This window comes from Schistocerca nitens, chromosome 12, assembly GCF_023898315.1.
Source record: "Schistocerca nitens isolate TAMUIC-IGC-003100 chromosome 12, iqSchNite1.1, whole genome shotgun sequence".
NCBI lineage: Eukaryota > Metazoa > Arthropoda > Insecta > Orthoptera > Acrididae > Schistocerca > Schistocerca nitens.
The window spans coordinates 123854255-123876378 of NC_064625.1; the positions used below are offsets into that span (position 1 = coordinate 123854255).

General features: G+C 44.9%; 1 protein-coding gene across 1 annotated transcript in view; it reads left to right on the plus strand.

Annotated features, from left to right (window-relative positions):
- The window catches only part of LOC126214950 (uncharacterized), a 154881-nt gene extending 148803 nt beyond the window's left edge, over positions 1-6078 (plus strand). Inside the window, exon 27 of the mRNA XM_049941586.1 lies at positions 5848-6078. Coding sequence (XP_049797543.1) covers positions 5848-6078 — 231 coding nt within the window. The remainder of the gene's footprint in view (positions 1-5847) is intronic.
- The last annotated feature ends 16046 nt before the right edge of the window (positions 6079-22124 follow it).

Consider the following 22124-nt stretch of genomic DNA (forward strand, 5'->3'; position numbering starts at 1 on the left):
GATATGAAATGTAGACTGGCAATGGCAAGGAAAGCGTTTCTGAAGAAGATTTAAGTGTTAGGAAGTTTTTTTTCTGAAAGTATGTGAATGGAGTGCAGCCATGTACGGGAGAGAAACATTGGTGATAACTAGTTTAGACAAGAAGAGAATAGAAGCTTTTGAAATGTGTTGCTACAGAAGAATGCTGAAAATTAGATGGGTAGAGGACGTAACTAATGGGGAGGTATTGAATAGAAATGGGGAGAAGAGGAATTGGTGGCACAACTTGGCTAGAAGAAGAGATCCGTTGGTAAGACATGTTCTAAGGCATCAAGGGATCACCATTGTAGTATCGGAGGGCAGCACGGAGGGTAAAAATCGTGGAGGGAGACCAAGAAATGAATACACTACACAAATCCAGAAGGCTGTTGGTTGCAGTAGTTACCTGGAGATCAAGAAGTTTTTTGTGGTAAGTTCCTATGGGACCAAACTGCTGAGGTCATCCGTCCCTAGGCTTACACACTACTTAATCTAACTTAAACTAACTTATGCGAAGAACAACATACACACCCATGCCCAAGGGAGGACTCTAACCTCGAATGGTGGGAGCCACGCGAATTGTGGCAAGGCTCCATAGACCACGCGGCTAGCCCGCGTGCCTCCACACACTACTCGAGATTGGTTGTTGTTGTTGTGGTCTTCACTCCTGAGACTGGTTTGATGCAGCTCTCCATGCCACTCTATCCTGTGCAAGCTTCTTCATCTCACAGTACTTACTGCAGCCTACATCCTTCTGGATCTGCTTAGTGTATTCATCTCTTGGTCTCCTGCCCTCCAGTACTAAATTGGTGATCCCTTGAAGCCTCAGAACATGTCCTACCAACCAATCCCTTCTTCTAGTCAAGTTGTGCCACAAACTCTTCTTCTCCCCAATTCTATTCAATACCTCCTCATTAGTTATGTGATCTACCCATCTAACCTTCAGCATTCTTCTGTAGCACCACATTTCGAAAGCTTCTATTCTCTTCTTGTCTAAACTATTTATCGTCCACGTTTCACTTCCATACATGGCTACACTCCATACAAATACTTTCAGAAACGACTTCCTGACACTTAAATCTATACTCGATGTTAACAAATTTCTCTTCTTCAGAAACGCTTTCCTTGCCATTGCCAGTCTACATTTTATATCCTCTCTACTTCGACCATCATCAGTTATTTTACTCCCTAAATAGCAAAACTCCTTTACTACTTTAAGTGTCTCATTTCCTAATCTAATCCCCTCAGCATGATCCGATTTAATTTGACTACATTCCATTATCCTCGTTTTGCATTTGTTGATGTTCATCTTATATCCTCCTTTCAAGACACTGTCCATTCCGTTCAACTGCTCTTCCAAGTCCTTTGCTGTCTCTGACAGAATTACAATGTCATCGGCGAACCTCAAAGTTTTTACTTCTTCTCCATGAATTTTAATACCTACTCCGAATTTTTCTTTTGTTTCCTTTACTGCTTGCTCAATATACAGATTGAATAACATCGGGGAGAGGCTACAACCCTGTCTCACTCCTTTCCCAACCACTGCTTCCCTTTCATGCCCCTCGAAATTGGTATAATATAGAATTATTGTGAAGGTCGTTCGATGAACCCTCTGGCAGGCGCTTAAGTGTGATTTGTAGAGTATCCGTGTAGATGTACAAGGGTCATTCAATCATTAAAGAGACAAATTTCTCTGGAGAAAAAAGTGGTAATTTTTACAAAACGACACTTTTTCTACTTTTCAACACAATCCCTTTGAACATTTATGCACTTGTTCTAACGGTCTACAACCTTTTTTATTCCGGCTGTAAAGAACTCTTTATCTTGATGTTTGAACCAATTTGCCGCAAAGTTTTTCATGTCCTCATTGTCTTGGAATCTCTTCCCACGTAATGCCTCCTTCAGAGCACCAAACAAATGGAAAACACTAGGTGCGAAATCAGGACTGTAAATGGGATGAGGCAGTACTCCCCAGCCCATTTTGTCGATGGTTTCACGGGTTAGTTGAGTAATATGAGGGGTGTGCGTTGTCTTGCTGGAGAATCACACCTCTCCTCTGAGATCCACGACTTCTCTCTCTCATGGCTGGCTTCACCTTGTTTAAAAACAAATCCGAGTAGTATCGGTTTTTCATTGTATGCTGCTCATTGAGATAATCACAAAAAACTGGACCTTCAGCAATCCAAAACACCGTCAACATGACTTTTCCTGTTGATGCTTGGGTTTTGAATTTTTTCTTGACAGTTGTGTTGGTGTGCTTCCACTCCATGCTTTGTCTTTTTCATTCTGGCTCGTAATAGTGAACAGAAGTTTCGTCGCAAGTTAAAATTTTGTTGAGAAAGTGCTCACCTTCTCTCTCATAACGTTCCTTTCGCTCTGTGCACACTGTCAACCCTGCTTCCTTGTATAACCATGTCAACTCCTTTGGGACCCATCTTGCACGTTTTGCGGTACTTCAGCTTGTTACAGATAATGTTATGAGCTGTACCACTACTAACTTGAACCATATCAACTATCATTTCCACAGTCACATGGCGGTCGGCAAGAATAGTGTCATCAAATCGACTTTCAAGTGAGGGAGTTGAAACTGCAACTGGGCGGCCGGAGCGGTGTTCGTCAGTCACTCAGTCGCCACCATTTTTGAACCGCTATACCTACTTGTAAAAATTTGCACGATTCATACAACGTTGACCATAAACTTTAGACATTTTACTCTATATATTCACTGGTTTCTCGCCTTCAGCAAGTAAAAAACGAATAACAGAACGCTGTTCAACTAATGTGGACGTTTCAAACGGACTCGCTATCTTGAAATGTATTTTTAGGTTATAAACAAAACAATGTTGATACAGCAGCTGATCAGGGCTCATCCCAGTGATGCCAACTTAAAGCCATAAAAGTACCAAAGTTGCCCTACTAACAGTTTTTTGGCCAGACCAATTTGTCTCCTTAATTATTGAATGACCCTCTTAGATGCAGATGTACAAGGGTTACTCCAAAAAAAAAATGCACACTATTTTTGTAAAAATACAGTTTTCATTCTGCATGTGTGAAAGTTTTACAGTGTGTAGATACATCCTTCCCGCTTGTTTTCAAGCTTAGTTCAACATGTTCACATGAGTGACGCCGTCACAGCATGTCTTCAAGATGGTTGCTACACTTGACGTTCGTCAGAAACAACGTGCTGTCATAGAATCCTGCGCTGTCGAAACGAGACAGTGGGAAACATCCATGAGAGGGTGAAAAAGGTGTATGGAGATGCTGCTGTCGATCGCAGTACAGTTAATCGGTGGGCAAGCAGGTTACGTGATGAAAGCGGGCACGGCAATATTGAGGATTGTCCTCGCAGCGGCAGGCCTCGTACTGCACACACTCCAGACAATATGCAGAGAATAAACGAATTGGTGACTGCTGACAGACGCATCACAGTGAACGAATTGTTACGCTACGTTGGGATAGGGGAAGGAACTGTTTGCAGAATGCTGGAAGTGTTGGCGTTATAAAAGGTTAGTGCCAGGTGGGCTCCCAGGAAAAACCGTGTGCTGCGAACTTTTGGAACAGTACGAGAATGCTGCAGATGAATTTCTTGGAAGAATTGCGACAGGTGATGAAACATGGCTCCATCATTTTTCACCAGAGTGGCATCATGCAAATTCACCCAAGAAAAAAAATTCAAGACCACACCTTCTGCTGGAAAAGTTTGGCTACGGTGTTTTTCGATTGTGAAGGACTCTTGCTTGTAGACATCATGCCAAGTGGAACCAACACTGAAGAAACTGCAAGCTCGACTGAGTCGTGTTCGAACACATCGGCAGAAGCAGGATGTTTTGCTGTTGCACGACAATGCACGGCCACATGTCAGTCAAAAAATTGTGGAAGCGATCACAGAACTCGGACGGACAACACTGAAACACCCGCCTTACAGTCCTGACCTGGCTCCATGTGACTATCAGCTCTTTGGGAATCTGACAGACTCTCTTCGTGGAACAAGGTTTGAAGATGATGACTCCCTTGTGCACGCTGCCAAATAGTGGCTCCAACAGGTTGGTCCAGAATTTTACCATGCAGGTATACATTCGCTGGTTCAGAGGTGCACGCTGCCAAATAGTGGCTCCAACAGGTTGGTCCAGAATTTTACCATGCAGGTATACATTCGCTGGTTCTGAGGTGCACGCTGCCAAATAGTGGCTCCAACAGGTTGGTCCAGAATTTTACCTCGCAGGTATACATTCGCTGGTTCCGAGGTGCACGCTGCCAAATAGTGGCTCCAACAGGTTGGTCCAGAATTTTACCATGCGGGTATACATTCGCTGGTTCCGAGATTGCGTAAGGCAGTTGAGAGGGATGGAAATTATGTGGAGAAATGAAAATACAGTTCCTAAAGGATGTATCTACACACTGTAAGTCTTTCAAACATGTAGAATAAAAGATGGATTTAAAAAAAAATAGTGCGCATTTCTTTTGGAGTGACCCTCGTACTTAGTGGGTATCCATTCTCAGGGTTAGTGCTCATTTCGAGAGATTACGTTAAAAGTCCATGCTGTGTAGCCATGCAGTCTAAAGCGCTTTGCCACAGCTTGTGCGGCTACCCCTGTTGGAGGTTCGAGTACTCCCTCAGGCATGGGTGTGTGTGTGTGTGTGTGTGTGTGTGTGTGTGTGTGTGTGTGTGTGTGTGTGTGTGTGTCGTCGTCGTTGTTGTTGTTGTGGTGGTGTTCAGTCCTGAGACTGGTTTGATGCAGCTCTCCATGCTACTCTATCCTGTGCAAGCTTCTTCATCTCCCAGTACCTACTGCAACCTACATGCTTCTGAATCTGCTTAGTGTATTCATCTCTTGGTCTCCCTCTACGATTTTTACCCTCCAAGCTGCCCTCCAATATTAAATTGGTGATCCCTTGATGCCTCAGAACATGTCCTACCAACCGATCCCTTCTTCTGGTCAAGTTGTGCCACAAACTTCTCTTCTCCCCAATCCTAGTCAATACTTCCTCATTAGTTATGTGATCTACCCATCTAATCTTCAGCATTCTTCTGTAGCACCACATTTCGAGAGCTTCTATTCTCTTCTTGTCCAAACTATTTACCGTCCACGTTTCACTTCCATACATGGCTACACTCCATACAAATACTTTCAGAAATGACTTCCTGACGCTTAAATCTATACTCGATGTTAACAAATTTCTCTTCTTCAGAAACGCTTTCCTTGGCATTGCCAGTCTAAATTTTATATCCTCTCTACTTCGACCATCATCAGTTATTTTGCTCCCCAAATAGCAAAACTCCTTTACTACTTTAAGTGTCTCATTTCCTAATCTAATACCCTCAACATCACCCGAGTTAATTCGACTATATTCCATTATCCTCGTTTTGCTTTTGTTGATGTTCATCTTATATCCTCCCTTCAAGACACACACAAGTGTTGTCCTTAGCCTAGGTTAATTTAGATTAAGTAGTGCATAAACCTAGGGCCCAATGACCTTAGCAGTTTGGTCCCATAGGAAATTACCACAAATTTCTTTTTTACTTTAAAAAACACATTGAGATCAATACATCGATATATTGGGTGGAAAAAATTGCCGATACGTATTGATATTTTATCGACAGTCCTCATCAGCACACCAGGAATAGTTCGCAGTCTGGTCGGAGTTCAGGCACAGTGGGTACGCGTAACGATGAAACTCGTAGCGCCTCGATACGTCTGAGTAAATTGTCGAAATATCGCGCAGGGACTCGGCCGAATACATGGAAGCACACTGTGGAGGACTAGCCTCGTCTACTACACGACTCGATGCACACTCACCGCCACACCCACAAGTACCCCACTGTTGCAGTTCTCGGTGTCGGCGACGGGGGAGGCGCTGCCGGGGTCTCATGTGCGCGGCCTGGGCACCGACGTGGCCATCGTCAGCTCCATGGTGTTCCTGGCGCAGTTCGCGCTCTCCATGTGCATGGGCGCCATCGTGAGCGCGGCCGGCACCACCACCGCCGTGGCGGCCGTCGCCTCGTTCCTCGCGCTCTGCGGCGCCGTCTGCGCCTCGCAGGTGATGTACCTCGACCTGTAGGCCGTGGACGGCCCAGCAGGCCCTGCAGGTGGTGCGGCGTGGCGGGACGGCTGGCGGAGACGGCTCCGCCGGGACTCCACTGGGACCCCGATCCCACCCACTGAGAAGTCGGCGGCGAGGTCCCCGGAGTGTCGCAGGAGGACGAGACGTCGCCTCGCACCGCACTGTCGAGGAGACCTACAACTTCACACCGATGAAAGAGAGTGCTGCTGCACGTTCACGTGCAGGGCACTGACTGAAAAAGTGAGCGGCAGTTCCGGGTCCTCAGTGGAGAACGTGAGCATTTCTCCGTCGAGTCGTACTGCGGATCACACACCGAATTGTGGACTGCATCTACGTGAACAATCCAGAAACGACGGGAACATTTCAGCTTCGGAAGAGGTCCGCAGAGTCATCGGGTGCCTCTGGTGAACACGAGATGGACCGATACTGAAGGATTGCGTAACGTCACCACTGCCGCAGCGCTGGAGCCCGCGGTGTGCTGGCCTCTCATTTCACATTTCAGTCCTCGTGACATGGACAGTCAATGCATGCGTGTCGGAGGGCTGGAGGTGGAAACACAGATGCAAGTATTAGGTGTCTAATCTCCATGACATTCTGTAGAGTTGTGAATCACACTTTCCACAGTCAGGGCGCACTGACCCACACTCAGTAATGCACTCAGCACTGCGGAACTAGAAGTGTACCCCGTTCTGTACTGCGATCCACATTGGATGGATAAACCGTCAATACCATTTACTCGTTAAATGGTGGGCTACGGTACGATGTGATACCGGACATCAATCCTCAAAAGTTCAGAGGCACCGGTTTAGAGATCTGACCAGTTAACACCTTTCCATCCATTAATGACCCCATTAGCGAAGAAAGGCAAGGGTGAGAGGAACTGGAAGAAGTGGACCTGTGACATCGGATCACGAGTGGTGTCCGGGTAGCTGAACCGGTAATACGATGTCACTGGATCTGAATCTGGGACTGGCACCTAATTTTAACACTTGGGGAAGCTTCCAAGGCGAGGGTTGTTCACAGAGTCTTGTAACTAGTGGTTACAAACTGGTGTGTTCCCTTGGTTACCTAAACTAAAGGCACCTCTTCTTCACCACTATACAAAACTACCCTATAGTGTATGTTCACCACCATTACTGCCATACGTATCCACAAATACAGCAACTAATAAGCTAATACTGTTTGCAAATAGATATCTGCAGATGTGCTTTACTGTGAACACAGGTACATGTAAACACAACACAGTAGAGTTATCACTGTACTGTCAACATTGAGGCCACAGAATCGAGAATCACTAAATGATATGAAATGACCGCATTGTGTTGTCACGAAGTTTTCATTCATTTCATTTCAACACAGACACATTGTGTACCGTGGCGATGCAGAGCATAGAGCACTTGACTCAGACAGCCCCCGAGCATCCCAGGTTTGCTCCCAGGTTGGGCTGGCATTGCTCCTCGTTCCATTCCCTTCAGAACACCTTCGGATCCACTCAGCCTCCTGTCAAAATGAGTAATTGGGATCTTTGCTCGGACCACCTTCATAAACACTCCATACTGCATTCCTTTAAGGGAATGTACAATAATCGAGCTTTGGACTTCCACTGGACATTCCACTGCAGCGTACGACTCGTTCTGTGCATTGCATTGTTTGCAACTGGCACACTATGTAAGGTACATATTGCAGCATTTGAGTCCACAGGACTAATGAAGCTGCTAAACAATGTCAACTGGGATACCAGAAGCCTTAGTGTAGAGGGTACACTTGCACAACAACACTACTTACCTAAAAAACCCATTCCACTTCGTGCTCCCTTGTCACCTATTGTCCTAATTCCATAGATGTCGACTGCTTCGACTCTCATATAGTAGAATCAAATATTAGAAACCGTATAAGGTTTCAATCAGATATTCACACTGAAACTTCTTAATATGATTTTACTTTATCACTTTGCTATATTTTTATCATTTCAACATTGACCTACAGAATTCTCCCTGCAAATGCAGCTCAAAGTTATTCTATTCATTTATGACCCATAATATCTAACTATACATAATATGACTGCACAAATAATTAACACAAAAGAATCGCCCTGAATTAGAAGAAATCCGAACAATAACCCATACATTTCATAAGTCACTTACCTCACAGAAAATCTTCGTTGCACGAACAACAGCGATACAGTGAACACCAATACAGCCAGCTAAATAAAAGATACTAACTACTAATAGGCATCTGGTTAGCAAAGGAAAGATTTTGTTGCAGAGCAAACAATGTATTTAGCAAATTTCACCTTAATTATGTGACATCCACTTCAAAAACATATATAATCGTCCCTGGCATCCAGTTCCAAAAATTATATAATCGTCAACAATATTACATTTCCATGATGGACACACATCCAGATTGTCCACTTGCGCTAACACTACACAGACCTCTAACCTCCATCACTGCCAACTATTAACATCTGACGTCAATCACTGCTGGCTATTGACCTCCAACTTCCATCACTGCTGGATATACATCTCGAACTGCGAGTCCGACCCGCCACAGAGTCTCTTACTGAGGGCGCTGAGCGCTGTCAGAGTTATTAATGCAGGCTTTCGCGCTGCCAACATATAAACGGGCTACTTACAACACTTGCAGCTCCGTCTACGTTTGGGCCACTTACAATAAGGTGGTTCTGTGTGGCTTTATGTTTCTCATCTACATCGTTAGCGGCGGCTGCTGATGGATGTTGGCTTTCACGTACTCGACTAGCAGCATAACCGACTGACATCCTGATGATAGAAGAAACTCTATGTCGTTTGTATTTGATTGGTAAAGCAAGGAGAAGTGGCAAAATCAAGTGCACAGTGACCAGATTATGTGGACACTGAAGCATCTTCAGTGTCTCCTGTAGTGAGATCATCCATCTAGAGTGAATGTTAGGCTCGATGGCCTGTAGGTTCTGTTTACGGTTGACAGAGAGGGTGGAAGCAGTGACACCGCTGAGGATACTTTGCTATGCGTACCACCTTCAGAGTGATGGAAGTGGAGGTCGAAGGTGCTCAGAGCACCAGTCGATTATCGGGGTTCCTCGTGTGTCAGCCTGAAATGGCTTTTCTGTCTCTACAAGAAAGCTCACTGGACAAAAAAAATAGTCACCTCCAGAGACATCATTACAAGCACGATTTAATACCGTGTAATTCCACCCCTGGACTCGATGACCACCTGGATTCGGTCACAGAGAGAGAGTCCACGAGGTTGTACAGGTACGCAACACCCAGGTTGAGGATCTGCTCGGGTAAATTGCAGCGGATGCTGATGTCACTGGTCCAACAAGTCCCACAAATTTCCTATGGGTTTCAACTTAGGTGATTTAGAGGGTGGGGGAAGTGTTCAGGAAACGAGTGACGTATTCTTTCAGCCCGACGAACTTGGCTGTTGCCTTTACGTACCTATGTGAGAAATGGCCCCTTGCCAAGCAACACATTCCACATGTTCACTGCTGGCTGTTTCCGTCGCGGCTTCCATCGCTAACTGGTGTGGGGGATGAACCTTCACTCACAACCTGCAGAAATTCTGTCGCATTTGCAAGCGATTTTGAATCACTATCCCTGGAATACATCTCTTCTGACGTCGCATCTCGAGGCCACGTGTGTTGCACCACTGCTTGCAGATTCGTTGAACACCGACACACCCAGCAACTTCACACACAGTACGGCCAGTGGCACGGCCAAACACGACTGGCTCTTCTTCCCGCCCTGTTAAATCCTCACACTCACCCACGTCTACGTACAGTTTCCGCTTGAAACGTGAATGCCCCACTGATCGCCACTGCCTTGAGCTCACACAGCGGCAATGCGTGCGCAGCCCAGCAGGTGCTCGACAGCTGCGCCATCTGTAAATGCTTAACGCTTCGTCCTTGCGTGCGCACTGGGGCGCCTAAATTCTTTTTTCTGATGAGCTTATATACAGCAGGAAGCAACTGGTTAACAGTAGCGGAGTTTAAGTGCTTCCAAGTACGGTGTGCAGGCAACCAACCCAGTGCGGAAAAAAAGGAAGTGTGTCGATTGAAACTTACTTGGTCCCAGATAACACCTATTACGCTAGTCCGCCTGCTTAGCTGGGTGATAACATGCTCGCCTCCCATGCAAGAGGGCCCGGGTTCGATCCCCGGCCGGGTTGGAGATTTTCTACACTCGGGGACTGTGTGTTGTGCTGTCCTCGTCATCATTTCATCCTCATCACCGGCACGCAAGTCGCCCAATGTCGCATCGACTGAAATAAGACTTGCACTTGGCAGCCGAACTTCCTCGGCTGGAGCCTCGCGGCCAACAATGGCGTACGCTCATTTCCATTTTACCTCTTATGCTTAAGTGCGCAGTTGCCAATTAAATTAGATGAAGGTAGTAATTCCACATGAAACGTCAAAGCTTGCCAGACTTTAACTTCATATCCATTGCACGTTACTTTAGACACGATTTTTCTGTATCACGTTTACTGGGTAAAGCTTGACTATAAGTCGGTTCCTTACTGCTGTGGACGCTTCTGCAATACACCTTACTGTCTTGACAAATTAAAAGCTAAAAAGTTAAGCTTTATCTCGTAAACATGACAGAAAATTCCTGTGTAATGTAACCTGCAATGGATACAAAATCGAAGTTGGCCTAGCTTCGACTGATTCAAATAAGTTTAACGTATTATACAGCTTTTAACCGTTCGAGCTCCACCAGTACAAAAAGAAATATTTTAAAATTTGTCATAAAATTAACCTTTATTGTCATATCAAGCAATGAATATAAGAAGATATTGGCGAAAAGTAAAAAATCAAATGTTTTAAGGAGGTGGTTTCACTTTGGAACCACTAGGCCATACAGTTTTCGACCACCCATCGTTTCATGTGATATGTTTAAAAGGAAATTCGCATTTTTGTTAGGCACACTGCTACATGCCTAAAACAAATTAAAGTAACAAGCAAAAATGGCTCTAAAATTTGATAAACTTTGTACCAAAACTACGTACTGCCGCCTCTGTGGTTTCATTTCAAAACCACTCGTAATAGCAGTAGTATAAGCTCAAATAGGCATACTTAGTTTCACTGTCAGTGGTATCCTCAATATGGTCACTATAAAAATGTCAGACGTCACATTCTCCTATAATCACAGTTAATCGTGTAGCACAATCTCCAGGCTGAACTCTACAATGCACTACATTCGCAGAAGTAGCTCAATGTACCACTGTGTCCTGCAGCAGCATTTGTGGTTCCTTGCTAAAGGCACTGGTGCTTTAAAAAATTTAAAAAAATCGTCTTTTCAGGCGAACTCAATGGTACTCAAAGAATTAAATGTGTAGAAGAAAAAATATTTACAAACATCAGCAATGTAGAAAAGACAGACTTCTACTTACCGTAAAGAAGGCACGTTTAGTTGCAGACAGGCACACTTAAAATACACAAAGCTTTCGGCCTCAGCCTTCATAAGGAAAAGAGACACCCACACCAATCATGCAGACAAGCAAGCACACGTCATGCACACATGACCACCAACTCCACTATCTCCGGCCGGAATTTGTTTATGAGGTGTGCTTGCTTAGGTGTATGATCGGTGTGGGTATGTCTCTCTTTTCCTTATGGAGGCTGTGGCTGAAAGCTGTACGTGTCTTTTAAGTGTCTGCGACTTGGTGTGCCTTCTTCACACATAATTGTGTCTGTGTTTTCCTGCACAGTTGATATTCCTACCAGAGTTTCCATTGTCTAAATGTTTAGAAATGTTGCACAAAACACAGTTTCATCTCTCACTGGAACAAAGACGATAGCAAATACTGGAGACTGTGTAGGGGTCTTGGTTGGCTGTCCATCTGATTGTAAAATCAAGTCACTAGATCGAGCATCACGCACTCCTAGGTGCACTATTCTGAAGGAACATCACTCTCCGCTGCTGTGAGGTGCAATGTCATTAGCAATGAATTGAGAAAGGGCAAGAATTAAGTTTTGGCTATGGAGTCTTTCGCGATGAGTCCTTGCACGAAAAGTGCTCCATTGAAATGATCGTATGGCATTGTTGGCCGGAAGGACCGATGCGAGGGAGTTGGGCGACTTGCGAGTCAATGATAATGAAATACACACAACACCCAGTCATGTCGAGGCAGAGAAAAATCCCTCACCCCCGCCGGGAATCGAACCCGTGACCTCAGCGCGGGAAGCGAGAACGCTACCGCAATACCACGAGCTGTCCCGTTAACTTGCCGTGACAAATTCGTATTTTATCAGACTTTGGTGATTAAAGGTCGAATAAACACTTTTGACGGGTGAATCAACTTTCTTTCTAAGAAGGGCAGCACATCAATAAATGCGGCCTAATAAAGCACGAATTAAATTTTAAACACTCACTTTTTCTCGGATCACATATTCCACATCAAATGCTGCCTCCAGCTTCAGTACAGATTTGACACCAAGGAAAACACGCCTAGCGCACCCTCTGAACAATTCCTGGGATGTTGCGAAAAAACATACGCTTACCGGACAAAGTTGCTTGTTTCCATTGCTGACTGGCTGTCATTTCGTAGCTGTCGTTCCACACACTGGACTTCCCAACTGTGATTGTCTGAAAACTTGTCGGGTTCAACATCGCCCAGCCAGCACTTGACACTATCACCAGACTGTTTTTTTCCCAGTAACTACTGTCAAAAGGCTTGTCTCTGCTCTTTCTGCACCCACTGCAAAATTAACATCGTGCACGTTTCAAAATTTTGACTGTGGATTGTGAAACATTTGTAACACTATAACACATAAATGTTGCCTGCTATCAAATATTTGGTGGGAGAGTCTAGTGGATGAAAAACAGACACGTTCCTGGTCATTCTGAAGTGTTTGTGTACTCCAATTGACAACGCTGACTTGACTCAAGATTTACACAGAGACAATAAACTGGTAGTACATTTGAGTCACAGTGTAAACAAAATGACACCTCAAGCCATTACACGTTTGACGGCTCAACCGCAAAGAAAGTAATCTAACAAATACAAAAAGGCCCTTTAGTACCTAATCTGGGCACCTGTAATTAAGGAAAAACAATATCAACTCTCTTGTTTTAATAATAATGTCTGAAACTTTGAGTGTGTGTGTGTGTGTGTGTGTGTGTGTGTGTGTGTGTGTGTGTGTGTGTGTGTGTGTGTGTGTTTTGAGGCTATTGGATGTTAAATAAAATATGACCATGAACTGATGATACATTGGAGGTGTTAGATATAGCAGAAAGGAAATTTGGTGCTCCTTGATGACTGTTAATTTGATATTCCTCAGTTACCACCTTTGGTCCTATGTACACTAAGTTCCAAGGCAAAAACTTTGGTAATAGGTAACACTAGCACTATTACGGAACAGAATTAAATAACAACACTTCGACTTTAGTTTTACTGACGTTCTGGAGGAATATAAGGATAGCTGGTGATGGGGAGGGGCTGAGAGATTTTGTATGAAAGCCAAATCGACAGTGCCAAAAGCTGTAATTTACCCAAAACAGTGTTCGTCATGCCGTGAACTTAAACGTAGTGAAAGATATGTATATAGTTTCGTTTTAAGGCAGAAAATTTTTCTGTGGACCATCTCCCTTGCACTATTGTGACAATTTACTGTGATTGATTGTTAAGTTTCTGTCATTCAATGTGATAAAGATGGATATAGAGATAGATTATTAAGCACAACAGTGTAAAAAGAATATCTATTGACTATATACTGCAAAAATTAAGATGTCCTATTCTGTATGTACCTGCCAACATTAAATATATATGTTGTGTCTAAAAATATTTTATCAATGTACCTACAATCTTCTAAATAAAAAGAAATTTATTGTACATATTTACTGCACATGTTGCACCTGAAAGAAACATTTCCCCTAAATGAGCTATTCTACATCACTCCAGGAGATTCAGTGTGCCCACTATTCAGGATACAGGGCGTTTCCATACGAGCGTGCAAAAATTTAACAGGACACAGAGGAAGCTCCAATGAAGAATTTGAGGTAGGGAACTTGGGGTCGGAGAAGCCGGCTTAAGGAGATCATAGGAATAAAATCACACTACTTTGTAGAATAAAATGTTATCGGGTTTCCAACCGCGGCAATTGGTTAAAACTACACGAGAAAGGATTCACAACACAAGGCAACAGCTGGATGCAAATGGACGTGCTCCTGCACCTGCAGTTATCGAGAACACTCACAGCTTTGGACTGGGAATGGGTCGACGCTGCTACGGTTTCTCAACAGACGTCAGCACAGAAACGAACTACAGAGAAGCAGAAAGGAAAGTTCGGCCGCCTTTCGCAACAACAACATGGTGCGGACCACAGATCTTCAGAACGCACCGTCACCAACTTGACGGCGAGAAATACAGATGCGGGTGCAATGTCGGCACTTAAGAAAGGACTTAATTCCGCACCTTCACCGCGGGACATTCCTGTCTGTGAAATAATAAGCGGTGTTGAACAGGCAGTCCACAAGCTCCCACGTGAAACAGCGGACGAAATACGGCGAGAAACCAGCCGTATACTGACAAAGGCGAAGTTACCAACATCCAGCATGACCAGGGCTGAGCGCAACGGCCTTCGAGCACTACGTAATGATGAAAGCATTGTGGTGTTTCACGCTGACAAGGGCAATGCCGCCGTAATTATGGAGTTCGAGGACTATGATACGAAGATCTGTGCGCTACTGAATGGAGATACTTATCGGAAGCTCCCACGCGACCCGACATCGAGAATAGTAAGAAAAACATTAGAACTTCTTAAGCGGCCTCCAGTGGAAGACAGTGTGGTTAAGAATCTTCTCCCATAGGCGTCTAGACCACCTACTGCTTATGGCTTACCGAAGATACACAAGGACGGGACGCTATTGCGCCTTATTGTGTCCACAATATATTCTGCAACATACAAGCTGGCGAAGTACTTGGCCAAGCTCCTCGCTCCACATGTGAGACACTGCGAACATCATATAAAAAAACTCAGCAGAATTTATCAGCAGAATCAACCGTCTACGCCTTACAAGGGAACCTCCCCATCGCACCCCCCTTAGATTTAGTTATAAGTTGGCAAAGTGGATAGGCCTTAAAAACTGAACACAGATCAATCGAGAAAACAGGAAGAAGTTATGTGGAACTATGAAAAAAATAAGCAAAATATACAAACTGAGTAGTCCATGCGCAGCATATGCAACATGAATGATAAGACAAGCTTAGGAGCGCTGTGGTCCCGTGGTTAGCGTGAGCAGCTGCGGAGTAAGAGGTCCGTGGTTCAAGTCTTCTCTCGGATGAAAATTTTAATTTTTTTTATTTTCAGACAATTATTATCTGTCCGTCCGTCCGCTATATTTGCTGGATTCATATTGCCCACGGAATACATCTCACGTATTTAATGCACTCTCGTCCAAAGTAGCGAACAGTCAACTGCCTGCCAGGGAGCCTCGTTAGGAGGAATACTCTCTCTTACGTGCGTTGTAGTCGACTGACGTCGTGTGTTTCGAAGTTTGTTTAGGTGTAGTGTCCCCATACTACAGCGCAGTTACCTCGTATCGGACGGACAGATAATAATTGTCTGAAAATAAAAAATTAAAATTTTCACTCGAGGGAGACTTGAACCAAAGACCTCTTATTCCGCAGCTGCTCACGCTAACCACGGGACCACGGCACTCGTGAGATCGCTTCCTCCTTAAAATTGCTTACGTTATGCATGAACTACTCAGTTCGTATATTTTGCTTATTTTTTTTCATAGTTCCACACAACTACTTGCTGTTTTCTCGATTGATCTGTGTTCAGTTTTTCAAGACCTATCAGCTGTGCCAACTTATAACTACATCTGAGGGGGGTGCGATGGGGAGGTTCCCTTGTTAGTGAGGACGATGTTATGGTCAGTTTTGATGTAGTGGCGCTGTTTACGAATGTGCCTATCACAGATTCTTTGGATCTAATTTCCCAGTACTTTGTAAGTGACGTGGTCGAGCTGTTTAGGCACACACTTACGTCCTCCTACTTCGTGAACAACGGCGAGTATTATGATCAGACAGACGGCCTAGCAATGGGTAGCCCGTTGGCTCCAGCTGTTGCAAACCTCTTCATGGAGAATTTTGAGGATATTGCCACAGATACTGCGCCATTGAAGCCGAAGTGTTTCTTTCGATACGTTGACGACACGTTCGTCATTTGGCCACACGGACGCGAGAAATTAGACGAGTTTTTGGAACACCTCAATGGCATCAACAGTAATATCCAGTTCACCATGGAGGTGGAAAAAGATAATGCATTGAACTTCCTCGACGTCCTTGTCCACCGTAAACGAAGTGGGTGCCTCGGCCACAGCGTCTACAGAAAACCCACCCACACAGACCTCTACCTGCACGCCACCAGCCATCATCATCCAGCACAGAAGCGCACAGTATTGTAAACATTGGTGCATCGTGCAAGAGCAATATAAGACGACGACAACCTGCCACCGACGTAAGGTTTTCAGGTATAACGGCTACAGCAGCCATCAAGTGAAAGAAGTGATTTCTGGGAAATATCAGAATAAGACCACCTACGAAGAGCAGGAAAAGAAACTTGCTTTGCTGCCATTCTGTGGCTGTGTGTCGGGCAAGATAAGCCGCCTATTCAAAAGACACAAGATCAAATCGATCTTCAGGCCTCCAACGAAAATCCGTCAATTACTGAGACCAGTTAAAGACGATGTAGGTCTCAGAACACCTGTAGTCTACGAAATACCTTGGGAGTGTGGCCAGAAGTACATCGGACAAACAGTGCGCACTGTGGAACAACGCAGGAAAGAACACGAGAGGTATTATCGCCTACGCTATCCAGAGAAATCTGCGTTAGCTGATCATGCGTTGGAAAACGGTCACCACATAAAATTTGGCGATACCTCTGTCGTGGCTCGCACTAACGGTTTCTGGGACAGTTTAATAAAGGAAGCTATTGAAATAAAAATTACCACAAACACCCTGAATAGAAACGGTGGCTTGCAGCTCAGTGCTGCGTGGGATGCAGCGATCGCGCGGTTGAAGAAGGCACACCGAACGCCGACTCAAAACATGCCCGTATATGGCAATGTCACGGGCACCAGTGACGTCACAGCCGGCAGCTAGCGTAGATAAAAGGGCGCACCAACAGCCCACTGGCAGTCATAACACTTGACAATGGCCAAGGAGTGCTTGGCCGAAAGCTCGTGTAGTTTTAACCAATTGGCGCGGTTGGAAACTCGAAAACATTTTATTCAATGTTATCGCCGCGACACTCTGCATTCATACAACACTACTATGTACTTTTCTATTTACATTAGTTACATTTAACTGCGAATGCCATCATTGACACAACCAACATAAGATTTCTCCTGTGTGTTACAAAATGTCCATGAACCTCAGCACAAGCATGACATCAGTGATAAAGATTCTGATGCGCCCTGTCGACTATCCCTGGTGTGTTTCAATTAACATCACAGGGAGCTACACACACAAGTTGTAGGGTTGGCAGAAGAGCCAACACTGTGTTGTTAGAGGTGGCCGAAATGCACGCGTTTAAATACACGCAGACCGGCGTGAGGTCTGGAACAGGACAATGTCTTGAGAATTGCAATAAAGTACGAAAATCTTGTAATACCTAACTTTTAATCCATAATCGGTGTACATCGCTCTTGTACAGATATAATCTCCATGTCTCGGCAAATGAGAGCGTATTGGTCAGTGTAGCTTCGCTAGCAAAGTCGGCTGTACAACTGGGCGAGTGCCAGGACGTCTCCCTAGACCTGCCGTGTGGTGGCGCTCGGTCTGCTATCACTGACAGTGGCGACACGCGGGTCCGACGTATACTACCGGACCGCGGCCGATTTAAAGGCTACCACCTAGCAAGTGTGGTGTCTGGCGGTGACACCACACAAGTGACTTTATACCCCCATAGGAAATAATCGAGGGGATTCGGGTTGGATGGCCTCGCAGGCCATGGAATGGGACCACTCCTTTCAACCCAGCAACCAGGAAATATAGTGCTGAGATGGTTGCGGACATCCACACTGAAGCTGGACTGTCATGTTGTATCCACATCCTCTAACAAACAACCAAGGGTACGTTCTCGAACAACTCAGGTGGAACTCCTTGCATTAACCTCAAGTATAGGTGGCCATTCAGACGGCCAGGTAGAGTATACAGGGTGTTGCAAAAAGGTACGGCCAAACTTTCAGGAAACATTCCTCACACACAAAGACAGAAAATATGTTATGTGGACATGTGTCCGGAAACGCTTACTTTCCATGTTAGAGCTCATTTTATTACTTCAAATCACATTAATCATGGAATGGAAACACACAGCAACAGAACGTACCAGCATAACTTCAAACACTTTGTTACAAGAAATGTTCAAAATGTCCTCCGTTACCGAGGATACATGCATCCACCCTCCGTCGCGTGGAATCCCTGATGCGCTGATGCAGCCCTGGAGAATGGCGTATTGTATCACAGCCGTCCACAATACGAGCACGAAGAGTCTCTACATTTGATACCGGGGTTGCGTAGACAAGAGCTTTCAAATGCCCCCATAAATGAAAGGCAAGAGGATTGAGGTCAGGAGAGCGTGGAGGCCACGGAATTGGTCCGCCTCTACCAATCCATCGGTCACCGAATCTGTTAGCGTACGGACACTCCGACTGAAATGTGCAGGAGCTCCATCGTGCATGAACTCGCAAAGGCACATGTTCTAGCAGCACAGGTAGAGTATCCCGTATGAAATCATGATAACGTGCTCCATTGAGCGTAGGTGGAAAAACATGGGGCCCAATCAAGACATCACCAACAATGCCTGCCCAAACGTTCACAGAAAATCTGTGTTGATGACGTGATTGCACAAATGCGTGCGGATTCTCGTCATCCGACACATGTTGATTGCGAAAATTTACAATTTGATCACGTTGGAATGAAGCCTCATCCGTAAAGAGAAAATCTGCACTGAAATGAGGATTGACACATTGTTGGATGAACCATTCGCAGAAGTGTACCTGTGGAGGCCAATCAGCTGCTGATAGTGCCTGCACACGCTGTACATGGTACGGAAACAACTGGTTCTCCCGTAGCACTCTCCATACAGTGACGTGGTCAATGTTACCTTGTACAGCAGCAACTTCTCTGACACTGACATTAGGGTTATCGTCAACTGCACGAAGAATTGCCTCGTCCATTGCAGGTGTCCTCGTCGTTCTAGGTCTTCCCCAGTCGCGAGTCATAGGCTGGAATGTTCCGTGCTCTCTAAGACGCCGATCAATTGCTTCGAACGTCTTCCTGTCCGGACACCTTCGTTCTGGAAATCTGTCTCGATAAAAACGTACCGCGCCACGGCTATTGCCCCGTGGTAATCCATACATCAAATGGGCATCTGCCAACTCCGCATTTGTAAACATTGCACTGACTGCAAACCACGTTCGTGATGAACACTAACCTGTTGATGCTACGTACTGATGTGCTTGATGCTAGTACTGTAGAGCAATGAGTCGCATGTCAACACAAGCACCGAAGTCAACATTACCTTCCTTCAATTGGGCCAAGTGGCGGTGAATCGAGGAAGTACAGTACATACTGACGAAACTAAAATGAGCTCTAATATGGAAATTAAGCGTTTCCGGACACATGTCCACATAACATCTTTTCTTTATTTGTATGTGAGGAATGTTTCCTGAAAGTTTGGCCGTACCTTTTTGTAACACCCTGTACAGCCCAACGAGATTGTCACCTACATTGCTAACGAGCGAGGTGGCGCAGTGGTTAGCACACTGGACCCGCATTCGGGAGGACGACGGTTCAATCCAGTCTCCGGCCATCCTGATTTAGGTTTTCCGTGATTTCCCTAAATCGTTTCAGGCAAATGCCGGGATGGTTCCTCTGAAAGGGCACGGCCGATTTCCTTCCCCATCCTTCCCTAACCCGAGTTTGCGCTCCGTCTCTAATGACCTCGTTGTCGACGGGACGTTAAACACCACTAACCTAACCCCCACCTACATTGCTGGCCCACATATTCACAGGTAAACGGAGCTGATGGTGTGACTCTACTACAGCGAGAGGGTTTTCCTCATCCCACACGTAGCTACTCCTGCTGTTACAAATACCATCATGATCAGATGAGGCCTTGTCTGTAAACAGCACGATTTGGAGGAAGTCTGGTCGATCAATCCATTGTTGGAGCAACCTCTGACACAATGCGATCCTTGGTGGAAAGTCAGTCACAAGCACTGTATGGACTTGCTGTGGGTGATGTGGGTACAATTGTTCGTGGAGTACTCGCCACACGCCAGTATGCGCAGAGCCCATTTCACGTGCAGCACTCGTAGTGCGGTCCGCTGCAACGCGTTCCAGCATCTCCTCTTCAGAATCGTGTGTGCGAGTGATGCTCACGTTCCCAGGTCCCTCGTTTCTTCTTTCCAATGAACCAGTCTCCCGCATTCGTCGATAGAAACATTCGTTGTGATGGATGATGCCTGTTAGGAAACAGTTCCCTGTACAGCCTTTCAGCAGCCAGAGCATTGCAACGTACTTCCCCATACACAAGGTGCGTGTTGTGAGTTCTGCAAAAATGTACCGGTACTGCCCCATCGTATTGTACTGTACGGCTGTGAATAGATCTGAGTAATGAATGGGTCATAGTACGTTCTGTTATGGGACAGTGTAAATACGATGCAACAGAGCCACCTTATGGACAAGTGGCCGGCCGTTGTAGCCGTGCGGTTCTAGGCGCCTCAGTCTGGAACGGCGTGAACGCTACGGTCGCAGGTTCGAATCCTACCTCGGGCATGGATGTGTGGATGTCCTTAGGTTGGTTAGGTTTAAGTAGTTCTAAGTTCTAGGGCACTGATGACCACAGATGTTAAGTCCCATAGTGCTCAGAGCCATTTGAACCATTTATGGACAAGTAAACTAAACAAAAGCTGCATCATGACTTCCTAGTAATCAAGCTCGTCTTCCTGGTTTTCTTCCAGGAAATAAAGAATGTACATGTAAATAAAGAGCACAGCACGTGTAAACTTGTACGCATGTTAGTTGTAAATGAGCTGGAAAACAGTAACGCTACACAAAGCGGTAGACAAGCTTACTTCCATATCTGCTTAACCCATTATATCCCATCATATGATTTATCGACACCTGGATTATTTCTTTTATGTTTTATTGTTAGTTTGAAAGTCCACTGTTGAAACTAACAGTAGCAGTGGAGATCAGGACTGTTTATTTCCTGGCGGAAAGCACTTGTTCTAGTGCTATTGATTCTGCTGGTTCTCGTCATAGACAGGCGGTAAGTAAAAATAAAATTATGATGTGAATGTTCATAATTTCGCACATATTATTACCCATGAGTAATTTGAATGCTTAAATGCAATATATATGCACAAATTGAAAAGGAGTACTTTATTTGCTTTGTTGTGGTACTGGCTTATATCTTTACGTATTAAATATCAAACGGTGGGCAGTCCTGACAAAACTCTACCATCTGGTGAGCAAAATGTATGAGACAGGCGACATTCCCTCAGACTTCAAGAAGAATATAATAATTCCAATCCAAAAGAAAGCAGCTGTTGACAGATGTGAAAATTACCGCACGTCTGCAAAATACTAACGTGAATTCTTTACAGACGAATGGAGAAACTGGTAGAACCCGACCTCGGGAAAGATCAGTTTGGATTCCGTAGAAATATCGGAACACGTGAGGCAATACTGACCCTACGACGTATCTTAGAAGCTAGATTCAGAAAAGGCAAACCTACGTTTCTAGAATTTGTAGACTTAGAGAAAGCTTTTGACAATGTTGACTGGAATACTCTCTTTCAAATTCTGAAGGTGGCAGGGGTAAAATACAGGAAGCGAAAGACTATTTACAATTTGTACAGAAACCAGATGGCAGTTATAAGTGTCAAGGGACATGAAAGGGAAGCAGTGGTTGGGAAGGGAGTGAGACAGGGTTGTAGCCTATCCCCAATGTTATTCAATCTGTATATTGAGCAAGCAGTAAAGGAAACAAAAGAAAAATTCGTAGTAGGTATTAAAATTCATGG